Consider the following 19,351-nt stretch of genomic DNA (forward strand, 5'->3'; position numbering starts at 1 on the left):
GTCCGCGTCAAGGTTCATCGAAAGAACGTAGTACGAAATGTTAACTTAATATTTTTTGTAATTCAACTCTGCTGTTGAAATTCTAAATATTACAAACACTATAAGAGAATTATGGAGTCCTGTCATGGTCGTTCCACCAATAAAAAAGGCTCCCTAAAGCTATTAGCTTTTCAAATTTTTCAAAAAATTAGTAAACATTTGTTTCGCTATATACAAGCAGTAAACGATTGCATAAGTGCAATCACCCTTTCATCGAATTCCAGCGAACAGTGAACGGGTTAAAACGTCTCCACGGCAGTTCGAACACTGCCCTCTGATTTTAACGTACAAAGAGAAAAAGAATACCGTGTTCGTCCCAGCCTTTAATTCCTTCCGTTATCGTCGAAACACGTACGAAAGAGGAAAAAAGGATACAGGAGAGGGAGGACACGTATTTAATGCAATTTGCAACACTCCATTCCCAGACTCGAGTTTTCCTGCAGTGTGTTTAACCACCCCACTCCACGGTAAACTTTATTTGAAAATATCTCGGGAGCCACCGGGGACCGAATCCTCGACATTCGGTTAACGAGACAATAATTACTGGCGCGAGAACGGAAAAAACGTTCGATAGAAATTGGATAATGGCAGCGGGAGAGTTTCAGTAAATGTTTGCTAATCAGAGGGGTGGGCCGCGGTTGAACAAATTTCACACGAGCACGCGCGAAGGGAAGTGTATGTTATCGAGAATATAAAATGTGGTGTTTAGATATGATCTTTGCTATGTATTTGTTGTAATAACTAAGAATTCATTTCTGACAATAGTTAAATTAATTATTAACAATAGTTGTTGAAGTAATTATGGGGAAAATGATTATGATGTAATATTAATGTTTCGCGAAATATTTCCTCGATGGATCCAACGAGCCGTAGAATCAACAACCACGTGATTATTGTTTGCCCTTGCCCCACTCTTCTTCGAATAGTGAGCCGCGACCCTTGACCGAGACACAGGTATACGAGGGGCGAGAGCTCATTCTTCGACGATCCTTCGGTCGGTATGGATCTCGCGATCGTGCGTCCGTGTCTCGCGTCCGTCCTTTTGGTTGTGGGTAGCTTAGTTTGCTTGGTATTGGTTGTCGGTATCTTAGCTTGGTTTGGTTAGTTTTAAGGCATGCGTGTACGAGTGTCTGTCCTCTGTCAAATGATTATTAATCATTTCTTCAATTCTTTTGTTTGTTCGTAGGTCCATATTGGACTCGCAACTTCGTTCTCCACTTCGGTCACTATTACTTGATGTGATAAGTGTAGTGGCCAACTGTGTAACTGGACAGAAAGGTCGGTTGCCGTCCTCTTGGTGGATCTGTATTCGAGAGGACGACGATCGGCTCCTCCGGATCGGTCCTCTACTTCCTGCATCACGTTTAGTGTAGTCCAAGGCTCCCGGCGTAGTGCAGTAAGTCCAAAGCGCAGTGAGACGGGTACAAGTCGGGTCCTATAGTGGCTCCCAACGGGGTGCAGGGTGTGGAGGACTGGTTCGGAGGCGTCGGTCGTCTTCCTCTCGAGTGCAGATCCACCAAGAGGAAACGGGACTGACTCAGTAAGTCCGTTACATAGTCGCGTCGTGTCGCGATTTAGCTTCACCCCTCTTAGTTCAAATAATTATTTGGCAGAGTCAGAGTTAAACTTTGAAAATCAAAGGGAGTTTGTTTTCTTTGATTTCCATGGTTTCGTACTTAGTATTAAGCTCGTCGGCTCTATGTAGAGTATGCATCTACGTATGTATACTCTATATAGAGGGAGATCGAAGGAAGTTTGATTCCTTCTATCTCCGGGTCTCCAGTCGCAGCAACCTCCACGTGGTGAGACCTGGTAATCGGTATTATTCACGACGAAGGATTGTTCGTTGCGAATAATACCGAGAGCTAATGGCTGCGAACTGATAATAATATCTTTATATATAAAAGGTGTAAAGTGTAAAGTGTAAATGTATAAAGTATAATGTGCAAAAGTGTAAAGTGTAAAGTGAGATTATATTTAGATTAGCAAAGACAACACCAAGGACCCGTGGCCGGTACTAGCGGTCCGTAAAAGAACAAAGTATCTCGACAAGTCGTCAACCATAATCGATGACGAAGATACAAAATCAGCATTGTTGTAAGTATTCTTAAGTACTTTACATGGAAGTGTTACTGTTGATATCTTAGATATATGTATACTATATTCATGTATCAATTTTTCCTAGCTCCAATTCCATATTTACTCTTACTGTCTGTTTATTAAGTGTATTTATACATATTGCTTTCTTGTATAGATATTATCTTACATGAATTTCACATTCGTCCTTGCTATCTGCCTATTAATTGTATTCATCAATTTTAATACTTTCATATACTATAATTACTTTGTCATCAAAATGATTTTTAATTCCAAAAATCAGACCAACAAATATCTCATATAAAATAAAAAATAAATAGTTTCTATTAAACCCAACAGTCCCCTAAATCGATTTCACCGAATTCGCGTTGGTCTTTTCAGATTGTGTCTCAAAAGGAGAGCTTCTTTAGCAAACAACAATACAAGGGACTTGAAAATAACGATTTCCTTCGCCCCGACGTTCGAGGGCTTCATTCTCTTCAAAGGGACCCCCAAACCAACAAGCTAGTTAACCAGCCACGTAGCTTTGTGTATTCTGGATTATGGGTACCGTGACCTGCGGAATTTCCACGCGATGAAAAGTTTCTCACGAGCGGATACAAGCTAGCGCGAGGCAGAGCATTCGTTCTTTGGAGCGTGATTAAGGAATCGAGAGTCGCAAAGGTGACTAATATCATCGCTGTTTGGAAACGTTCGGCATGGTCGGGCGAGGACAGAACGAAACAAAGAAAGAAAAAGATTCATGGGACACGGCGCTGCTTTTTGCCAGGTATTTCCGTGAAGCAATTAAATTTCCTGTCCAAGCAATGGATATTGGAATACAAGATTATTCTTAAAATCGCATTTGCTCGGCTAGCTTCTACTGGTTTTGTCAATGGTGGAATATTCACGTATCTAAAATGTAGTATGAGATTTTTTCCATATTTCAGTATGCTCATTAATTATGAAAATTTTGAGGTTGCATTTTTCGTGACTAAATTAAATTTTGTCTATAATTCAGTGTAACTTTTTTACAAATTAAATTTGTTCAAAAGTAGCCACTGTACATGTTTTTCGATTAGGACTAACTTTTCTAAACATTTTTCTATTTAATACCCCTTCAGGTTCACGATTCCTACGTCCCAAACATTCTTAACCCCTGAAGAAATACCCTTCCAGTTTCGAATGCAACAAAACACCTACGAATGTGTCGCACAGACTTGCAGATTTCACCAGAACGACCACGCCGATGGATACCCTATACCTAAGCCCAACCCCTAACCAAGAGGAAGCTCCCAGAGACGGCAAGGCACGAAAAGAAAAATTGCTCACCTTGGTGATGAGATCCTTGGCGCGGCTCTCGAAGAGGTGCTCCAGCTTCTGCGTGTCAACAGGTACCGGCGAGAGCTCGTCCCATATCATCTTGTTCTTGTCAAGCCTGGACAGTATGATGGGATCATCCCTGACCTCTTTCCAGAACAGCTTCACCGTCTTCTTGCTCTTCTTGGTGAAGGTTGGAGGTGGACTCTTTGGCGTGTTGCTGGCATCTGTAGTAGACGACGACCTCTGGGACTTGAGATTCACGCCGAACAAGGGCAACGGAGCCTGAGGAAGCGGCGGTGGCAGCCTTGCTCCCAGTGGCGGCGGTGGAGGGGCACGTGCACCACCTGGAGGTGGCGCCATTGGCGGCGGAGGTGGTGGGATACCATTGGTCACGTTCACGGGACCCAGAACGTCCACTTCGTCGTCGGAGTTCAAATCGGTGAAGTCGAGATCGCAGAGCGCCAGAGGTCTCTTCAGCTTCTTAACCAGTTCCTCCCAATGCAGCTCGTTCTCAGATTTCTTAGTCTCTTGAAGTTTGGGAAGGTTGTCGCCGGTGGGCGACTTCAGCACGTCCGCTTTCGACTTGGACTTCGCCAGGCCTTCCTTCGCCTTCGAGATCAGACCGCTCATGTCCCCTATCCTGGAAGAGAGGATGAAGGTTGGAGTAATGGGGAGAAAAAGAGAGATGCACAGAGTGGGATACTATGGGTCGTGAATGATTCATCTAGCGACAGTGTTGAAATATTGATGGAATCAATTTTTATACTTTTAGGCAATTTGTGAGATAGTTGGTATCTAGATTGCACATTTCTAAACTAGTGCGAGAAACATACAAAATATACGGAATGGGTATAAGAATATGTATTCTAGTAATTAATATAATATTTTCTTCATTGTATTCGAAATATCATTATTACATTTATTTTTTAATATCTTGTCACAAATGTTTCCCAGAATAATCAAATTTTGCTAAATATACCCCAAAATAGAATGTAGCAATACAAAATTGTATAATAATGATTCAGGAAGTATCTTAATTTTTAAACGTTGTGATTGTGAGCTTTCAATTTTTAAATGAGACTGACATACATACAGGAACATTTTCTGCAGAAAATTTGTGAAAGTATCACGTTCCTTGAAAGAAGATGGCGCAACCCCACCCGACAACAATGGACCAATGTCTCTAAATCTCAGTTCCCTTAAGGGTTCAATATCGTTCACGCGTGGAGCGACTGAATTACCTGGAAACCTTCTCCTCGACCGGGCTGCTCGGTATAAGATTTTGAGCCGCCAGCTTTTGTGTGAGATCCTTGACGGTTCCTTCCCTCTTCAGCTGTAAAACCACTCGACGATCCTCATCCTCGTCGGTGTGATTGCCCTCGTCGCACTCGACACCCTCGTCCGGGCTCTTCCCGTACCAAGGCTTCTTCTCCTCGGAGTCAAGTTTGTTCGCGGCGTTCATCAGGGGCGTCAAGTCCTTCCTGCTGTTCGTCCTGGACAGCTTATTCGAGGGCGAGTCCGCGTTTCTTTCGTACGACGTGCCGTTCGTGTACCGAACTCCGTTCGTCGGGAATGAACCTTCGCAACCACGATTCATTTGTTATCGCAAGGCGCGGGAAATACTTTCGATGGGACAAAAGGTTTAATTTAAATACGATTATAGGCAACGGTTGGTTTAAAATAATAATTTCGTGAAATAAAGGGGTTTCCTTAATGATTTTAAGGGAGCTTAAGGATTTTGTTTCTGCTTAAAACTACAAGACATGCTTGTCAGCACAGTCGTAGTGGTCGATTGTGTGTACTTCCATTAAAGTAATAGTTTCTTGAAATAAAATGTTTCCCAACAGTAACGTAATTATGGTGGTTAATTGTAATTCTCTGCTTTTAATTATATACTTTCATTAAATTATTAGACACCGAGGTAGGGCCAGGTGTGCTAACTACCAATAATTGTATTTCGCGACTCTTCCTTGAGATCATAATTGTAGTACCTCTCATTGTCCTCAGTGTCGCCACAAATTTTAAAGCTTAGGGAAAAATTGTTTCCCTATACTCCGCAGTCTCGTACGCCGTTCGCGCGTCCGCGACCAACTTCATTCTTGAAAGCCTTGCCGTAACCATTATTACGGGTATCTCCCTCGAGATGCATGGGAGAGAGGGACTGATCTCTTCGGAAGAGGTGCATCATACAATCATGATTGAATTCACTTGGTAAGTTCGTTTAATCATTAAGTATACAGCTGTGTAACTATACAGTATGTATACCTGCCACCTTGAAAATATTAGTCAAACGTACAATTTCTCCACCATTGAAATTTGCTTTAATAAAACAAGGGAAATCTTCCTCCTTTCCCAATGCCTCCAATAACTTGACCCAACAACTGTGCGCAATCGTTAACTCAAGAAATAGAAATTTCTATAATTTCTCTGTCCATCGTAAGTTCCATAGATCAAACACTAATTACTAACTTTCCTGCTCGTCCGAATGGCCCACGGATGCTCGCATGTTCGCCGTAGCCTCTTGCTGCTCCCTGATGAAGCTCCTCTGTCTCTCGGCTCGTTCCCTTCGACGTCTTAACGCCGGTGTCACGCCAACGTCCACTGAAATCCGCAAGTAAGTCACCGCGTTTCTCAACAGTTTGCCGCTGATATACAAGCCCCCGATCATTTTCTACGACGACCTATAATTTCCTATTCACCGAGCGAGCATGCTCGCGACGCTCGCGATCATTTACGTTCGCGACGAATTCGCGGCCGGTTTCGAGCCTTTAGTTTGATTTATGGCTCGCCACGTGCAAATCCGCGCGACCAACGACAGTTCCAATAAATTCGGCTCGTCACGAGTGTCGGTTCCTTCGCGTTCAACCGATGAACGTAAAAACTGTGGCGGATCAATTACTTCCTCGTACGTTCCTTCGACACGGAATTTATCGTCGCAATGTTGAATGTATCCGTTCAGTTGGAAAAGAAAACGTCACCAAAATTTGATCCTTGGAGAAATTCATTTCTCACGGGAATTTGAACTTGAATTGCACATCAAGTGGATAGAGTGATGAGATGATTAGTCACTGAGCACTTGTTAGAATCCAGGTGTTTTGGTTTTGAAATTCAATTAGAGGCCTATTTAGAAAGTTTTGGAACTTAGAAGAAGACTTTCTGGAATAGATTAACCATTTTAGGGAGTGAGCTTTGTTTGCTAAGCTAAAAGCATTTTATTGTTTATGTATATATTTAGTCACATACTGTGCTGCATATAATAATAAAAAATTCAAAGTTAAAAATTCTTTTATTTTCCTGATGAAAGTGAAATTTGAAATTTTTTTTATTTTAAAATTAATAATACTAGAATTACAATTAAGTGCCATTTACCTTATCTATAATAAGTTGTCTTCAGAATAATTTCGATAGACCATAGACAAATGCAACTCAAACGAACCGTTAAACATATCACTCCAAAATAAACACACTAAAACAGAAACCAATCAAATATCTCTCAAACACGCGCATCGTTCGCGTTTGGCCAAACTGGTGACTGTTTTCTCTCGCGGACGCGTTTTCCGCGACGAAACGAGCGTTCTCGATCGCGGTCCCCTTGCAGCGAAACTACGCTTTTTCGCGTGCTGCATCCGCAACGAAACGCGCAAGGGGGAGCTGAAAACCGCAAGGTCTCGCTCCCGAGAGAGGGACGATCCGTTAACACGGAAATCGCCGCTCGTGGGCGTTCAAGTTCGTATTCACCGTGCGGTCGAATCGTTAACGAGCGGATTTGTGGCAAATTGCATCGACGACATGCCCGCGAGCGCGCCAGCGCCGATTAAAAGCGAAAGCTCGGTTCCTTCGTCGCGAAAAAGAGAAGGGAGGCCCGACTATGCTGTTACGAAATGTGAGCATATTATGTTTAACGACGTAATTCCTCGGAGAACAAAATAAATCACACCTGAGGTGTAAATCAATATATAGAGACCAAACATGTTTACACGCGTACATACATTCGGGTGTAAAGGATTTTTTCAAAATTTTAACGACATCAATGCTTAAGGTGTGGAAGTGGTCCAAAGTTCATGACTTTCTCATAAACCAGTTCTGAGATATGAGCTCTTACTTACTAATCATTTCTTTATGAAATTGAATACACCACAAAAAAACTTTAATATTATTAAGGTATTAAATACGCATCTGAAACAGAATTTAGCAACAAAAAATTGTACAGTAACGAGTCATTCCTAAACCTAAAAATCTTCCAATAACTTCCTCTCCTTAACTTTTGAAAAATTTGTTCGAAGAAGACAAATCAACCGTTAATGACCCGAATTATGCTATGTTAAGTCTTACCTTTGTTCTCCTTGTAGCTGCCATTCAGCTGAACCTCGCCCAAATGACCCTGCGAGCTTTGGGAGCTGCTGGACTCGTCGTCGTCGTCCGGCAAGCTCGAGTTAAGCGTGTTGTTCAGGGAGTTTAGACCCAACGAGTGGTTTAGCCGTGGACTTAGGCGAGCATTCAAGGACATCGACAACGGAGACGTGCCAGTCGAATGTCTGCGGGATTTTCGTCGCTCGTGCGAATCCACTAGTGACTTCCGGTTCCGCAGCGTTTTCCTGCGGGACACATAAAAGCGTTCTTCGTGAGTTGTTTGCAGGGAGTGATTACAAACTTCGCGCGATGGATTTAGCAGCTCTGTTGACTAGATTAAGGTTGGGCTCAATTTGTGATTATTGTAATATATAATCGTACTACTTTTAACTAATTTTATTGAATTATTGAGTCTATTATATTGAGTCCTTTTTGAATCTAATGTTATTAAATTATATTTATTTAATGCTACATCGACATGGAATGTTTGGAAGTATAATAGAAAAAGGTACCTTCTCTATTATTGTACATTCTCAGCACCATGCAATTTTCATTCTTCACTACATGAAGATACGTGTTTAATTCAATTATTAGGTTGTCCCAAAAGTTTCTTTCGCTTTATTAATAAGAAATACATGCACAATAGTTTATGTTTTATGTTACATTACTGAATTGTGCACACTGAACTGAACACATTACTGAATACACTATGAAATTAGATTGTCTATTTATATAAATAATTAAGTGCAACTCGCGAAAGAAACTTTCGGGACAACCTAATATTTATATTTGTGATTTATTTTAGACATTCTACTGGTCATACCGTCCTATAGAGCATCTTCTACAGATACCACATCATAGAATATCACAGTAACTAATATACTATTGCTCAAATCGCAAGAAATCTCCATTTCTTTAATCTCTTTTTTTCTTCAAAGGACAAATTACAATTATCGAAGCCCAACGAACCTCCTGATTTTCTCAAATAAAACTAAACTCGAGCCCCGTACTAACCTGATGTTATCGTCGAGCTGGCGAATAGGGGATCCCCTGTCGTTCCCGTCCTCGTGATGGAGCACGGCCTCATAGATCTGGAATTGCCTGAGCAAATCGAGGTCGGTGCCCTGCTTCGACATGTACCTCTGAATGATGCCCTCGATACCCTGCTCCTCCAAACAGTCCACCTGGTCGTAATAAGTGTCCTGGTCCGGTATGCCGTTCAAACACTTGTTAACCAACGTCGTGGCATAAATTAGAAGCTCCGTGTCCGCGGCATCGTAATCCTTCAGGAGCTTCATAACGTTCGTCCAGGGTATCATGCCCCTGGACGTGTCGACGGACCGCACGGCTCTGACCAGCAGCAGGCTGTTCGTCTCCACGTACTCGACGAACACCAACAACAGCTTCAGAGCGGTCTTCACCACCAGACGAAAGCGGCTGGCTATCAGTGTGTATAACCACTGAACCGTCTGACCGTGTTCCATTACCCCATTCATACCATCCACGTAGAGCATCACCTGACCGAGGGCTGTTTGAACAGAAACAGAAGACTCTAAATTGATTCTGCTGGACGTTTTGTGTTTGCCCGATGACTATCGAGCTTCGATCGGAAAATGGCCGTTCGTTGGATCGGGACGTTTGACTGATGGCGTTATATCGCGCGGAATAACAATTTTTCGGTGTTTGGTTAAATAAAAGATCGAGAAAACGTGTGATCGCAAGGTGTGGGCTAGTGAAATGTGGAAAAAGTGGAGAGGGCTTCAGTTCGTGAATTTAGAAAAATAATTTCTGTAATGACGATACACATTATTTTCACGTATACCCAATCGTTTGGTCAGCGGACACCGATAAAGTAACGATTTTCTTCCGACTGGATTTAGAAATTTTGAGATTTCAAATTGTGAACGCATTTTTATCCAAATAGAACAGAGCATATATTACTCAGGTATAGTGTGGCTTTCTTTTACTTAAAACATTTTTTTCTCTTTGGAAAAATAACTTTATATCACTGAAAGCGACCAAAAAAATCTTTTTAATTCTTTTCTGGATAGCTATCCAAAGCTTCCCATTCTAAATTCCAGAATACCCAAACAAAGATTTCCACGGATCCCCCAGCCCTAAATATTTCGCAATTGTTTTTTATATAGTACTCTAGCCACTGTCGACCTTATTGCCTCAAAAATGACTCCATGAACGAAACAAAGGGGCGCTTGAACAACCCCAATATTCATGCGGCGCCTAATGCTCGGCGAGCGTGTTAAATACACACGCGCAGTGAAACGCTTCAACAATTTCACATGAATCATAACCGTGATGGTCCCTTTGTCTTCCGAACAACGGGATATCCCCGTCCCCCTCTCCCCTCCCCTCCACCTCGCGCCACAACTTTTTTCGGCAAAAACACCGAGCAAAAGCGTCGCAACGCTGACAGTCAACGCAAATACCCAATGAGAAGCTTTTGTCGCGTTCTCCGTTGGAATTGGCACCGCTAGGGTAAAATCCATCAATCCTCTACTTCGGTCGAGATCTACTTTGGTCATTTTTTTTGTCCTCCTACCGTTCGATCCCGTGCCATGTGTTGAATTGATTGTTTTTTTTTTATTCCATCTGCGATGGCGAATTTCGTGGCTAGCGTTTCACACGAGCCCTAAAGCCGGCGACTGACTTGCAACAGAACATTCTAATGTAACGCGAGCATTCGCTTAGTTTGGACGGACTCTTGCGCTCGGTTCACGCTCGACCGTGCCCACTGGTCTGTCGGTTTTTTGACGAACCTCTTTGATCGTCTACTTTTCACTGAACTGAGTAGGAAGCATTCGTGATTCCAAAAAGGACCTTGTAATGTAACGTTGGTGTCGAACCGTACAATTCGTGCCGAGCAGTTACATTACAGCGTTCTGTTGCAAGTCAGTCGCCAGCTTAACGCGGTTTGGTCCCTCTTATAAGTCAACTGATCTTCTGTTAAATTGATTGATACTTGATGTAGACGACAGAAGATTTTGGAATGCGATGTGTTCTTTGGAAATTAATTCTGGAATTGTTTTTAATCAGTGATCAGTTTATAGATGGCTCTGAGATTTTTGAGATGAAGCAGTTGGAATGTATGCTTCTTTAATATTTCTTCAGAGGATTTCTCGTAGAAGATGTGAAATGGAAATTAAACAAAGTAATAATCAAGGTGGTAATAGAGAAACTCGTACGCAAAAATATAAACAATTTTTTTTTCTAACGATAATAGCACACGAAACCCACTGACCAATCACTAATACCCTCAGCAATTCATACGACTATTGACAATAATAAAATAAACATATAAGAAACATATTTTTCATCCAAACGGTGTCATATTTCCATTTTAAAATTGTACACGGCACTCAAAACATTTAATATTATTGAAGATTGCTAATAGTTTTCGGTGTATATTAATTAATCATTAAATGTAGTATCCACATATTTATGAACCGGGATATAATTCCAGCACAATTTTCATTCCTGTAAAGCACAGAGTCACCGAAATGCATTTACAAATATTGTTTCTCGAATGGATGGAGAAAAAAAAATTATTTTTATTTGGAAAGCCACAGTATATTCGAGCAGCAGCTACGCCATCCCGTTGAATAACGCAACAACTATTCCCGAACAAATTATCAACACGTAGAACGAACGAAACGCCAGCGTGTCAAAAGTTATAATTTACTTGGCGTGCAGCTACAAGTTCTAATTGAGGCCCGCGCATAGCTATGCGACAATTAATTATCGAGCCACAGTGGATTAACCAGTTCTCTAGCAAACGTGTACAAGTACTAGACGCGCAGGTAATCGCGGTAAACAGCCCTTATCGCCGATAAAACAGTGTTTACCGTTGGGCAGGTGTTTGCAACTCCTTCGCTGATGTTCTCGTTTCTCAACTACGGTTCTCGTGCACGCTGTAAAACTTTCGTAAATCATGAAAGTGGACCTGCGAGGAATTACTCTCGCTTTTGTCGCAACTGTGATCCTGGGCTTAAAGCAAATAGAATTGAGATACTAAAAATGGTAAATGGTAATATATTGTGTATCGCTTTATCCTTTTTTGAATTATCCACTGTTTCATGTAAATTGAAGATTTTCTTCAAGGTAATTTCAAACGTCTTTTACTCAAATTAATCGTGATAGAGAAATGCATTGTTTTAATTTTCTCTTCATTCGATTCTTTATCTTTTTAAAAACTTTTGAAATTATTAATATTTTACACTGTGAATCAAAGGATTTGGATCTGTGATGTTAATCGAAAGTTATGTGTCATTTTTTCCGTAATTTCGAATTCAACGAGAGATAGAATTTATTAATTTTTTCCTTATTGCAATTCTGAGTTGAATTTCTTTCGTAGAAATTAAAGAATTTTTAACTTCCTTCATTATTTTTTAAAATATTCTTTATATAGTTTGAAGAGCTTCACAAATTACTAACTGAAATATCGTTTATTCGTTGGGAAAATAAAACTGTCCAGATTGTTCCACAAAGATTATCTGTATATTGCACTTCAACATTTTGAAGGAGCACACAAAATTGTATTAAAAAACTGCAATGAAAAGCTAGAATCGAAAGGTCAAATCTAACCAACTGCATGACTCGCAGAGGACAATATCGACGATCTGTATTGTATAACCAGAATTGGAATACTATGGAGTGAAGTATTCAAGTATCGGAGACTCCAGAATCGTACTATACAGGCCATGTTGAAGCTGTTGCGACATGCGCAGTTGCGGGATAAAATACACATGACCTAGAACCTTGGGGCACGATACAGAGAGGTACGGACTCGTGGGACCCGATAATAACGAGGAACGCGATAGGGGAGTCACCGGAATAGTTGGTCCCGATATTGACGACCCCGACCTCGCGGAACTATGTAGATAATGACAACCCTGGAATCCGTTGGGAGAAACGTCATACTCGTGGGACACGATACTGACAACCTGGGTCCCAATTCTGAGAAACCTCGACACGTGAGACACGATTTAAATCTGCATTCGATACAGTTGAACTTGGACTCGATAGCAATCTCGAGTCTAAGGAGTGTCTGAGGAGTGTATTGGAGTTTGTGAAGATATCAGGAGCCGTGGTGGCTCAGGTAGCTACTCAGGATAGCTTGTTATTTAGGATTCTCTGAGACACTTGAGACCTCAGATCACAAGATTATTGGATGAAATTCTAATTTGGTATCAAGTTCTAAGGGTTCAATATTGAAGTTATTATTGAGTCCTTCAAAGCAAGAGTTATTAGTATTCCAACCAATATAGGAAATCTTGAAGATCTATTCGAAATTCCTGGGACCTTTCAAGATCCTCAAGTAGCTCCCTAGATATTTGGGATCAAGGATCAACAGGAGTTATCAGTATTCCTATAATGTTTGGGCTCGCTAAAAGGTTCACTTAGCCTAAGTACTATATTTTGTATTATAATGCAATGTGACTTAACTAACTGTATATTTATTTATCGACGAACATTTTCGACCCAACTATAGCCAATCTTCAAATACGATAAAACATATTGTAAGAGAACTAGAAATATTATACAGGGTCTTTCAAATGAATCGAAGTAGATAGATATATCTTGAGGGGATCTTCTGTAAAAATATCTTTTAGCCAGCTTCATCTTCTTACGAGATATTTAACCATTCCACTTTAAAAGAAACCCCTTTTCCAGTAAATAAGAATCAAAAGAAAAATGCCGTACACTTATAATAAAATAATTGCTTACAAAAAAAATTATCAGGACGATACACGAAGATATAACTAAATATGCCCGATGAATATTCTCAAATCGCGTCTCACCTCCGAGAATAATTAAAAAAGTTGAATTACCCCGAGCCTCGAGCGCAGAGTTTTGTTTAATATTAATAAAGATCGTCGCGTAAAAAACACACGAGTGTCAAGGGTGGTATTAAATAGTAAATAACTTTCATGTAAATTTCTTCGTTCTACCAACATTCCCTTGAACATCGAGAGCCAAGATTTGATTACCAAGTAGAACGTTCCGCGTATTTTGCGATGCAAATAGTACAGTATACATGCGTTATGAGACATGTAGGAAATACGAGCGGCGAGTATCGCGGATGCTTCACCGTTTTTACCGTCGTGGCGTAGCAGGAGACACGTAGATATTTAAATCATCTTTACCGTGCATTACAGGTATATAAGCTACCGAGATGATTTATTCGTATTACGTTTCTGTCATGAAAAAAATGTTCGCGAGTACCTTCTATGTCGCATTCGTCACTTAAAATAGAAAATGAAAGACTGAAAAGTGGAAGCTCCTTGAAGCATTGGAAGAATATTCGAAGCGATTAAAGTATTTAATTATAAAAATAAATTGTGGAGAAATCTTTCTGGAGAAATTTAGAGTTTAATGTATCACTTTAGTGTTCACTGTAAAATATTTCAATGAATAATTTAATTTCCAATTTTCATTTAACAGTTCAAGAACGAACAATTGATTATCTCTCACTCGTCGTTCCAAACTTTAATTCAGACAAGAGTTTCGTCAATCTTTCCCGAAGCTATCGTTAGAAATTTAATGTCCCAGAACCGTGCGCAACGCACACTTGCTATCATGGATCGGGTAGATGGACACGGCTACCAATGGAAATGGGTTAAATCAGCGAAAACGCGTTACAGAACTGTAGGATAATGGAACTATTGTGTCGATCGAATAAAACTTTTCACCCGTGGAAAGATCAGCCGGCCGGAAATTACCGTTTAATCCGTTCTACGCCGATCCCTCCAACTCGTTCATTCTACTTGATCGAACGTCTTTCTCGGCCAATTATCGGTCGGCTGTGATAATTTCGGCCTCTTATTAGAGAGATCTTGAATAGTCCGTGCAAAAAGTGACGGATTCAACGAAATTTAATACTAATATCTTCATTGTTTGCTCATTAATACGCCAAGGTTGCTTCACTTGGACATTACTTTAGCAACTTGGGTTCTTTAAATTAATATCATTGTTTTAAAGTCAAATATGCTTTGGGAATGTTTGATTTCGTACATGATTTAAGCACCTGTATAAAGTACGAAAATATTGGACATACATTTGGACTGGTATTTGCTTATTGTATTTCAGTGTTGGTCTGAAACTGTCATAACTGTCATAGTTATGTATTAAAAATATACTTTCTATTTCTAATGTTTGAAGTATTTACTTTAATTCTTGTCTATTAAATTTTGCGTCGAGATCCTGACGCAGGATTCATGGATATGGATTTTGCTAGAGGTTACAAAACCTCGAGCTAGTTGTTCAAGTAACTCCGATTGACGCTGAGCATTATATATAAACATTATATATATATATATATATATATATATATATATATATATATGTATGTATACAGACCGTTCTTGGCATAGATAGCCAACCGGCTACGGTTAGCCACATAAATAAGGTTTACTTCCAGATCAGCGGTTCGGTGCATCGGGACGTTCGATCGGTTATGTCAACCATTCCCGAGGGCCTCCAGACTCGCGAACTTTCAAAACATCTAACGCAACTCGAATTTTGTGTTACAAGTTGAACGATGACTAGCAGTTGCTGAAGGACCACGGGATTATGTTATGATTTATATATAAATATCAAAGGAAACGCCTTGCAAGTTGTCGGCAGAAAAAAAGGTTAACCTGATCCTCTTCAGGAAATTGAAATTGCATTAATTACGAAACAATTTCTATTGAATTAATGATCTGCTTATATTTCTACTCTTTCCCTTATTTTGTAATGAATTTTTTGACTTTATTACTTCTTACTGGGTTTCGTTAACTTTCTTTATATCCGCTACAAATTATGCATCGATTGAAGATATTGTAACATAATAGATTTTTAATAAAATTTATAGACTGAAAGAGTGGACTGTTTTGTTTGCGTCTAGTTTCATCAGGAGGACTAAAGTAGCAGAGACCCATGAAAGAATGGGGTGGTTTATCGCTAGTCATCCAGAGCCCATCAGGGTTTATTACGTGTTACGAATAACGATTAAGGGAGACTAAGTACCTGGAATGATTAATAACACGAAGAACGTCAAATTTTTGCATTGCAACCTTGTACATTCGCGAACTTGTCTATATCGTAATTACTTCCAGTCATCAACAATGCTATCTTACTGAATAAATTAAGATGCAAATTAAGATTACGGTTATTAAAATTAGGTTACGAAATAGCACTTCAGCTGACCCTTACCACCCTTGCACATGTATTAGCATAATGATCATATGTCAAATACTAATAAGGCAGTTTTTAAAAATAGAAATTAGAAATAAGCAAATGAAACAAGAAGTAAGGTATTTTGTACATACAACTAAAACATATGTAAGACTTATAATGGTTCATTTTTCATGTAATTGACCGTTTAAGATAAGTCTTACAAAAGGACAATTAAAGTTTGTTCATTAATCTGTCAAATTAAAGAAATGTATTTTCTTTACATATATTTAAATAAAAATAAAATTAAAAATTCAGTAAAGTTTCCAATGCATTATACATCTCCAACCACAATAAATTACTTTGAAATCCAAAATTAATTATTCCTTCTTAACACCGACCTCTCAGCATTGCCATAAACGTTTGAGCAACGCAGAAATCTCTTTTGCTTCCAACAAAAATCCCGACCATTCCATTATTTCTTTAGAAACACGTTATCCCATCGTCGAAATTAAAAATAATTTTCTTCGCAGAATAGGTAACGCTGATATATCGAAAATAATTTTCCAGGGAAACGGGGATGGCGATCCTTTAAAAAAGCTCGAGAATTCTCGAGCGTAATCGCTGAACGCAGGGCTATCTGGAGCGTTCTCGTCTGGGCGGAAATTTATCGTAGCGCGGCCAATGGGAAAAAGAAAGAAGGGTGAATGTTAACGCGGTTATTATGCTGATGATAAACATTATACGGCATAATGAGTTTAGCAGTCGCCACTGGTACCGCGCGGGCGGTGATTTAACGTAACAACACCAGCGCGTAAATTTAGCAATTTGCATGGTGCCGCGTATTCCTCGAATGTCTTCCTGCGCGCGAATTTATATCGCGGCTTATAATACGATTCATCTAAAACCGTTTCCGACCGAGAAAAATAGGTCGCGGCTAATGCAACACTGGGGGGGAAGAGGGCGCGTTAATGGATAAAAAGATAAAGCCGCGATCTGTAATGGGCATTTGTATGCATGGCGTGTCGAATATCAAGCCAACGTTAACCCGAAACCATATCGAACATCATTTGGAACGGTGGTTCTCAAGCGGAACACAGTGGATCGAAAAATGCGGGAAGGAAGAAATTTTTTACAGGTGTTGAATATTAAATTAAGGATCTTAAAACATTTCTGTCCTCTTCTTTTCCCTTGTATAATAATATTCTTTGCCTCCGTCATTATTTATTCTTGGGTTTGTACAATTTCCTTTATTTTCCCATGTACAAATTAACAGAGATTTTTCACTGTTAGGTTTCTGTTCTTTTCCTTCTTTCTGTTTTGGAATAAATATAATACTTTTTGCCTTCGTTACTTCTTTCTGGATTAAACTGATTTCCTTCACTCTTTTCTCTGCGCGAGTACATTATTTGTTACGCGTATTTTGTTAAATTTCTAGATCATTAAGGGTATATTTATGTAACTTTACTTATATTTAACAAATACTTGAACAGAAATCAATTATTCAAACGCGATAATAATTATATTTTAAATAAACACTGCTAAAGTCCGTGTATCTACATTACAACGAATTACAAGCCAGAAGAAGTTAAGAGAACTACTCGCGAGTCGTTTAAATTAATTAATTACATTACTCCTTGAGGAATTAGCAAACTCTTCTCGCGGCTTTCGTAAGGGACAACTTTCGATCGCACAGTCGAAACTCCCGACGTCGCCGAAAAGCACTCCGATAGCTTCCAATTGGATTGAATGGAATCTGTACTCGAACTGCCTAGAACTTCTCGAACGCATTTATTACCGACACGCGTTTCCTTAATTACTTTCAACCACTACGTATTCCATATCAATGCTTTTAATCGCGATATGTCAATCGAAATTGCAAATATTTATTAATAAGTTTAGTAACCGATCAGAGGCGTCTAATATATGTATTTTTCTTTTTTCTTTTATGATGTATAAATGATGTGACGTAAGCGAAAGCTCTTCCTTATGTAAAAATTACAAGGAATAAATTGTCTACCTATCTATCTGTCTACTTAGTTCTTGTTAGTGATATTTACATTGATGTCTACATTTGCTATCGACACCTCTAGTATTTTTTTTAGGATTGTCGTGAAACCGTCGATTTAATTTGAGAAACACTGCTCCAATCGAACATCACGTTTCAGGCATCGACGTCGCAATCGTAGCACTGCTTCATCGACACAATTGCACCGGTAATGACAATAATTGTAAAGCGATTTAAGCACGCCACGGTTGCAGGCATTAGCCGGCCCGTTATCATTACACTGGCCATAAGTTACCCCACAAAATGTAATTAGAAGCATACAAGAGTATAGATCGCACAGAACGAAATCGACTATCGGGGCTCCGTACTGTCGCGATATTACGAGGGTGTTTCGATAAATTCTCGGATGTGACCAGGAAAGAAAAATCTTGCACACCTAAACACGTTATTATTTTTCAATATGATACCCTGTAATCGTTGTACACGTTTGAGATTTCAAAATATATTTTTCTGTAGCTTTGTAAATATAGTTTTGTTCTTTTGTTCGATGTGTGTGGGTAAAATTGATCGCCTTGGTGCTTTCAAAACTACTATTTAATTTCTAACATGTCACACGTGTTCTGGATGTATCGATACAAAGAATTAATCGAAGTCCACACGCATAATCGCCATAATCACCTGCGCAATCGCAGGTTTTCCAAGGCGATCGCAGATTAACGCGGAACGAACGAGGCTGTGCCGGAAGAGCAGCCATAATTTTTCCGCGCGAAAAATCCACCGACGGCCTCGCGATGCCACGGGAAGCACTCTCGTGTTACTATATTTTTCTTTTTTTTTTTGCCTTTTCAACGGGAAAAAATAAAAGACGAAAATGAAAAAAGCTGGGGGAACAGCAGAAGGTGGGGAAAAACAGTGGAAACTCCGACGACATTGTGTCCAACGGCACAGAAAACGTTTTCCCCTGTGATTTAGAGTCATAATCCGTATGCGTCCCGGAAACTCGGTTTCCGCGGAATTCCAGCGCCGACTTACAGGCCCTCCTTCGTTTCTCAAATCGAATAAAAGATTTCAACATGCAAATTCGCTACAAAACAAAATAGTTTTTGTAAAATTATGTTGTTTGGGCTGAATGAAAATTCAAACTAATATTGAAGTTTCATCATTACATTATACATATGTACATAGTAGCATATTATTATTGAATATTACTCCACTCATTTTGTCAATCAGGAAGTTTGTATGCATGACGTTTGTATGTATAAATATATGTATGTTTGTGAAAATAATTGTCTCGACATAAAATACTTAAACAGTAATACCTTCGCGTACACATTTACAAAAAAAAAAAAAAAAAAAAAAAAAAAAAAAAAAAAAAAAAAAAAA

General features: G+C 39.6%; 1 protein-coding gene across 2 annotated transcripts in view; it reads right to left on the reverse strand.

Annotated features, from left to right (window-relative positions):
* Positions 1-19,351, reverse strand: part of LOC128890146 (FH1/FH2 domain-containing protein 3) — a 256,606-nt gene that overhangs the window by 40,686 nt on the left and 196,569 nt on the right. For both annotated transcript variants that reach the window (XM_054148384.1, XM_054148383.1), the window contains exons 6-10: positions 8,803-9,316; positions 7,771-8,033; positions 5,908-6,039; positions 4,680-5,016; positions 3,448-4,078 (exon numbers count right to left, since the gene is read on the reverse strand). In XM_054148384.1, coding sequence (XP_054004359.1) covers positions 3,448-4,078; positions 4,680-5,016; positions 5,908-6,039; positions 7,771-8,033; positions 8,803-9,316 — 1,877 coding nt within the window. The remainder of the gene's footprint in view (positions 1-3,447; positions 4,079-4,679; positions 5,017-5,907; positions 6,040-7,770; positions 8,034-8,802; positions 9,317-19,351) is intronic.

The sequence above is a fragment of the Hylaeus anthracinus genome, unplaced genomic scaffold, assembly GCF_026225885.1.
Source record: "Hylaeus anthracinus isolate JK02 unplaced genomic scaffold, UHH_iyHylAnth1.0_haploid 12000, whole genome shotgun sequence".
In the NCBI taxonomy this organism is placed as follows: Eukaryota; Metazoa; Arthropoda; class Insecta; order Hymenoptera; family Colletidae; genus Hylaeus; species Hylaeus anthracinus.